Source organism: Microcaecilia unicolor, chromosome 11 (assembly GCF_901765095.1).
Source record: "Microcaecilia unicolor chromosome 11, aMicUni1.1, whole genome shotgun sequence".
Lineage (NCBI taxonomy): Eukaryota > Metazoa > Chordata > Amphibia > Gymnophiona > Siphonopidae > Microcaecilia > Microcaecilia unicolor.
In genome coordinates this window covers 123,560,578-123,566,577 of record NC_044041.1, presented here as the reverse complement: position 1 = coordinate 123,566,577, position 6,000 = coordinate 123,560,578, and the positions used below count along the sequence as shown (strand labels likewise).

At 46.9% G+C, this 6,000-nt stretch overlaps 1 protein-coding gene across 1 annotated transcript in view; it reads right to left on the bottom strand.

The window, feature by feature from the left end:
• Positions 1-1,374: 1,374 nt before the first annotated feature.
• Positions 1,375-6,000, bottom strand: part of PPP2R5B (protein phosphatase 2 regulatory subunit B'beta) — a 47,769-nt gene continuing 43,143 nt past the window's right edge. Inside the window, exons 10-13 of the mRNA XM_030217747.1 lie at positions 5,033-5,152; positions 3,659-3,786; positions 2,548-2,649; positions 1,375-2,141 (exon numbers count right to left, since the gene is read on the bottom strand). Coding sequence (XP_030073607.1) covers positions 1,994-2,141; positions 2,548-2,649; positions 3,659-3,786; positions 5,033-5,152 — 498 coding nt within the window. The 3' untranslated portion in view covers positions 1,375-1,993. The remainder of the gene's footprint in view (positions 2,142-2,547; positions 2,650-3,658; positions 3,787-5,032; positions 5,153-6,000) is intronic.

Genomic DNA, 6,000 nt, shown 5'->3' with positions numbered 1-6,000 from the left:
AGAAGTGAACGTTTGGCTGCTTTGGGGAATGTGTTTTTCAAGCAGGAGTTTTGCTGAAACACAGCTGGTCAAACCACTCTATTAGAGATACAGCTGTGTGTGAGACAATGAGCTTTTTTGTGGCAGTTTTCACACTGTCCACACTGGCATAGAGGTCAAGTGTACTTTCCCCCACAGGCTTTTACTTTGAAACTTGGCATGGAAACAAAGTATATGCCAGTGGTTCCCAAATTTTCTTGGGTCACACTGCCCTTCAGCTACACCCCTCTCAGCAGCATTGAGTCCTACCTTTGCAGTCAAAGATGCCCAAACCCCATCAGCTGAAGAGGTCCACTGCCCGAGCTCGCAAATCGGTGACATGCTTTAGGCACCACCGCTGCCTGAATTCCCCCTTTCTAGCCAGCCTCTGCCCTCTTTCCTCTCCACTTTCATCCAGCCTGTGCCCCCTCTACCCGTCCCACCCAGATTCTGGTCTCTCTCTCCCCTCTTCCATCGAGCCTGTCTCCTTTCTGTTTCTCCCCCCACGCCAACAGCTGCCTCCTCTCTATCCCTCTCCCCCCCCCCCCACACCCCCATTCCTGCAGCTGCTGCCTCTCTAGAGCAGCAGCAAAAGCAAGCTACAGCCACCGTGAGGCAGGACTCTTCATTCACATGGGTGCTGGCTGTGACCTAGAACAGGAAGTGACGTCAAAGAGGGCAGGACCGTCAGCCGTGTGTATGGAGAGTCTGGCCCTGCAGTGGCTGCAGCTTATTTCGCGGCTTGAGTGGTGGCAGATGTGAGGTGGGGAAAATATGCCATGACACCCCTGAGAGCGCACTGTGGAACCCCGGGAGTTGCGGCACACAGTTTGGGAACCGCTGATATATGAAGTCAGTTGCACCTGGTTTTGCTGTGGGTAGCTTTTTGCTGAAAACTTGACCACAATGTGGCCCCAAGACTGTCTCCTCTTACTTCAGAGTTAGGTGTAGACTTTTAGTCGCATTGAGAGGGCACAATCTTCAGACAGCTAGCAAACAAGAGCAAAACATTTTCTAACCCTTTAAAAACTGTCCTTTAAGGCTTTAGTGTTGACCCAGTGCTTTGAATAGGGCAATTTAACTGAGAAAGGGCCCAAGTGTACATGCCTTGGTACCAGTTTTATGATTTTCCCAAAATACGTGACCAGTTTCCTTTTGAGTGCTCTTTCTCCCCTCCTGTAGCCTTTCACAAACCATTTGAGCTCTTTTTTTTCAGTCATACCCTGTCATCCCCTTAGGTCTAACACCATTGTCTTGGACCCTGCGTCTGCTTACCTTTAATTCTGTTCCAATAGAAATGGGTCAGACAGCTCAGGCTCTCCAGCCGGGGAGGGGAGAGAACGCTGAAGACTAAGGTATAGTCTGTAATAGTAACTGTGTAATTTATTACGTGTCTGGACTTCCACCAGACCTGACCACTTCTTCCATCTCCCCCTCAAAATAGCTTCCAAACCCCCAACTCCTCCAACAACAACAAAAATATATATTTATACATATATATATATATTCATTCATTCATTCAAGTATTCTAGCACATACATAATCCTCAAACGCAACATGGTATCCCCCTTACCCCACCCACCCTCCATTCACCCGTCAATGACTCCATTGTTCTCTATCGGAACTCTCCCACCATGCCTCCCTGCTGCCCCTGACTTTGCCAAGGCTGCAGTGCCCCTAGGCAGTTAAGTGGGAGAGGACATCAAGAAAATGTGAATGTTCAGAGCATTTCCAGGAATCAGAGAGTCTTTTCTCTCCACCCATCCCAAGCATGAAGGCCTGTGAAAACAATCCCAGAAGTCTTTGCTTCTCTCACCATCCAGGTAGAGGTGAGGCAAGCACGAGTGAAAGGTGCGTCAGCTCCTCCAATACCATCTTCAGCTACCCAGCCCCAAGCGGTGGCCTTATTTCCAAGTGCGATGGGCTAGAAGGGGATGAGGATGGGGTGGGGATGCCAAGGGGTGCTCAGTACCCCCTAACTCTTACTGTTGCCTTGAAGGTTGAGGCTATTTTGTAGGTTAAGGCGGTTCATCTCAGCTTCCTCCAGGTTCTGCATCCTCCTCAGCTGCAGTTCATCCAGCTTTCTCCACAGCTCCTGCCGCTCTTTCTGCTTCTTCAGCTCCCTAAGGAAAGCGGAAGAGGGGAGGGTGTGATGAAGGCAGAGCCCAAGATCATCACTACAGTACGTCATGCAAATGTGGGGATGGGGGCACAGACTGAGCATTCACACTGGCATTTCCTTTTCCATGGGTTCAGCCTCAGGACACAACTCAGGGGGAACCTGCAGTCACTCTGTGAGCTCTGACCAGTAAGAATGCAACGCTGCCCTTGCAGACAGGAGTAATTCTTTAAGGTCAGCCAGGCATTGTGGACACAAGACACAGAGACAGCACATGCAGTGCAGTACTCTGGGATGTCAGGCGGATTCCCACTGTCTCTCTTCTTTGGGTGATGCCCTATGGACCCTCTGGGGAAGGTTAGGGTACACTGTGGGGAAAAAAACTTCACTGTTTTCCTAGGGATACCTACTGTTGCTTTTCTACTTTGTAAGATGCCGTCAGGTCATCAAACAGCTTGCTGTTCATTTCCATAAAAGTTTTAAGAACGTTGTAGATCAAGGAGACAATTGTTCTGCAGGAAAAATGGAGACAAGAGAGAGGGGACAAAGGCAAAAGAGAGGATGATGGAAAGATAGTGAATGAAAAACAAAGAAGGAGAGAGGAGGCAGAGGGAAAAGCAGAGAGAACAGTTTTGACACATTTCCTCTGTCTACTTCCTAAAATTAGTTTTTGCTTATGAATGCAGTGCACAGGGCCTGCGTGTCATCTCTACACTTGTACAGTGAGAAAGGCTCTCCTTACTTATGAAACAGCAAACACAAGGAGATGTGCCTTTAAATTCTACATCTGCGGAATCTTCTTCTGACGCTCAGTTGTAGCTGAACAGGGATGAATTCACTTTAGTACCTGTGCTGAGCAGTTCCTAGCTGAAGGAACCAGAAGCAGCCAGGAATAGAAACCAAGTCTCTAACTTCTGCAGCACTCAAAGCCCCAATAAGCAGGAGCCAGAGCTTTGAATGGAACCAGTTTCCTTTGGGCTTTCAGTTCAATCAAAACCAGGGCTGAGATCCTACACCAGGAGCCTTCATTTGTAAGTACCTGTGGACCTTACCCCTGCTTGTTAAAGCCTGATCAGTGACGGACAGTCCTCAACTAGGGGTCAGGCACCAGGGCTCCCCTCCAGACACCTGCAATCCTGGACCCTGAATCTGGCCAGTAGGCACGACTATTGCTCTCTGCTCCTCCTCAAAGGGGTGGTGAATAACTGACCCCAGAGTTAAAATCAAACCCCTCTGCATGCCAACACACAGCACGGCCACTCAGCTAGCTCTAGCACCAAGGTCTCATAACCTCACAACATTTCCAGAAGTGGGAATGGAACCCAGATCCCCTGACTTTGACAATCCTTCCAGTCCCTGGGGCAAGAATCAGAGCTGAGAATGGAGGTCAAGGTCTCCTACGCTGTTTAACCCCCTCTAGAGCAAGAGCTTAAGCTGGAAATGAAAGTCCAGGCTTTCCAGTTCAAAGAACAAACAAACAAAAAAAACTGTCCCTTGCTGTGCCCTATATGGGCCTCTTACTGGTTCCAGTGCTCCTTGGAGACACAGTAGAGGGTGCTGAAGATCAGCGGCAGGATGGTGTTGCAATTGTCCTCAATCAGACTCAAGATGTACTCATTGTTCCAGAAGTACAGCGCTCGCTCTGCTACCTGCAATTGGAAAAGAACAACCCGTGATGAACACCTAGATGCTACCTCTCAAGTGCCCCGAGACTGTGGTGAGGGGGCTCCGAGACTCCTAACTGAGTAAAAACCTGTTTGTTCCCCCAGACAGAAAAATTCTCCATTGCAATAATTAGTTACTCTGAAGAGTAATCTTAAATCATTAAGGGGGGAAGTTATCAAAAATAGGCTACCGTTAAGATGGGTTATTTTACTGTTAACCCCAGTTATTAGTAACTGGGGGCCTCACTTTATTAAACGGGAACTGTGCTACAATAGCTCCAGTTAGTGGCAAAATAATACATGTTGATAACTCTGCTCCTAAGTTACTGTCAATTTATATTCTGCTGACACTTAATATATTTCTGTTACATGGTGCTTTACTATGTATATTTATTATGCTGTTATATGATTGCTATTACTAGGATTTAATTTACTTCCGCTTATATTTTATGCTGTCATTTGGCAATTTTACTGCTGTTGTGCTGTTGATACAATACTGTTTATGTGAAGCTACATATATTGTATGTCACCTTAGATGAATTTCTTCATAAAAACAGTTAATAAAATCCTACTAACTAACTAAAGTAATTAGTCACAGTTCCAATGGAGAAACCTTGTCTGTGATATCATATTCAGTGATGGAGGCTACATCTCAAGAAGGGCACAGTCAGTCTATTTAGCGGAGAGTTACCAAGCTAGTACAGAGTCTGCACCGAAAGCCTTATGCTTCAGGCTTCGGAAGCACAATATCTGAAGGAAGGAGAGGTGAGAGAACATTCAAAATCCTTCAGAGCTACAGTAAACTCACAAGCAGCAAACCTTTAAGTAAAAAGAAAATTCTAAAGGCTTCTGATATGAGGCTCGGAGAGGGGAGATGTCAGCAGGAAATTTTTCATAGAACAGCTCCTGACAGGGTGGTGAAGGATAAAGATGAACAGAATTCAAGAAAGCCTGGAATAAGAACAGAGGCTCTCAGCAGTAAGGAAGCGAGGGGATAAAGCCTGGGATAAGCACAGAGGATCCTTATTAATTGGGGAATGAGAGTTAAAGTCTGAACATCAAGTAGGGTCTATATTATCAAGGTAGGATGGAGAATGAGGCAAAGACCAGATACTCTGGGAGTATTTTATTTACTTCATATTCTGTATTTCTGTGTTATCAACTGCTATGAGAATTCTCTAATCACAGTTGTCATAGACCCTTCACCTTCCACCAGAAAAGGCAGACACACCTGGAAGTGAGGGCTGGAGACACAGTTTGCGATTTGTTTGAAGAGAGGTTCCTGAATCTTCACAAACTGAGAGGGCTCAATGACATCCAGAATCTCTTCAATCTCTCCAAGGAACATCACCTGCAGGGGGCAAGGGAAGAGGCGAGGAATTAAGCATTCTTTGTAAAGCTCATGGTATCCTTCAGAGTCCATAACATGAACATATGGTGGGGGGGGGGGGGGGGGGGGCAGGAATGGCCCTAAAAAGATTAAGGTTAGGAAATGATGGGCACCCTCCCTGTAGAGTCTTTCCAATGACATGTCCCTTGCTAAAAACTACAGTTTCTGCTTCACCAGGTCAACCCAAAGATGGTATCCAGATCTGGCTTTGTCCCGCTGCATACAGGGAAATGTAGTTTCTATTTTGGTAGGGAACTAGGAACTACAGTGCCCTACAGGCAATGGGGCAAAAATCATCACTACCGTATTTTCATTCATATAACGTGCTCACATATATAATGCGTGGAAAATGCTGAGCGATGAAGAAAAAACAAACCTCATAACGTGCCCACAAATATACTGCATGTGTTATATGAGTGAAAATCTAGCAGCATTGGGACATTTCCTCCTCTCCTTTTCTTCCCCCCTCCCCCGTTGTCCACTACTCCTGCTTGTCCCAGAGGAAATTCCACCAGCCCTCTCTAGTGCTGCAGATATCTCCGGCGACCTCAATTACACCGGAGAGCTCGCTCCCATGATCTGATGTGATACACTGTAGCTCATCTGGGGTTGGCAACACTGCAGGGCTACATGCTGGATTGGGTTCATATTTATGTCTGTGTCCTATGGAGCGCCGCTTCCGTCTGCCTCAAAATGGACTCGGTGAAGTATCCAAGTTTTACATGGTCTCCCTGCAGTTCTCCACGATCCAGACAGACAGCTTGGGCGGCATCAAAGACCCTTCCTCTGGTATGTCCCACCTCCTCTGA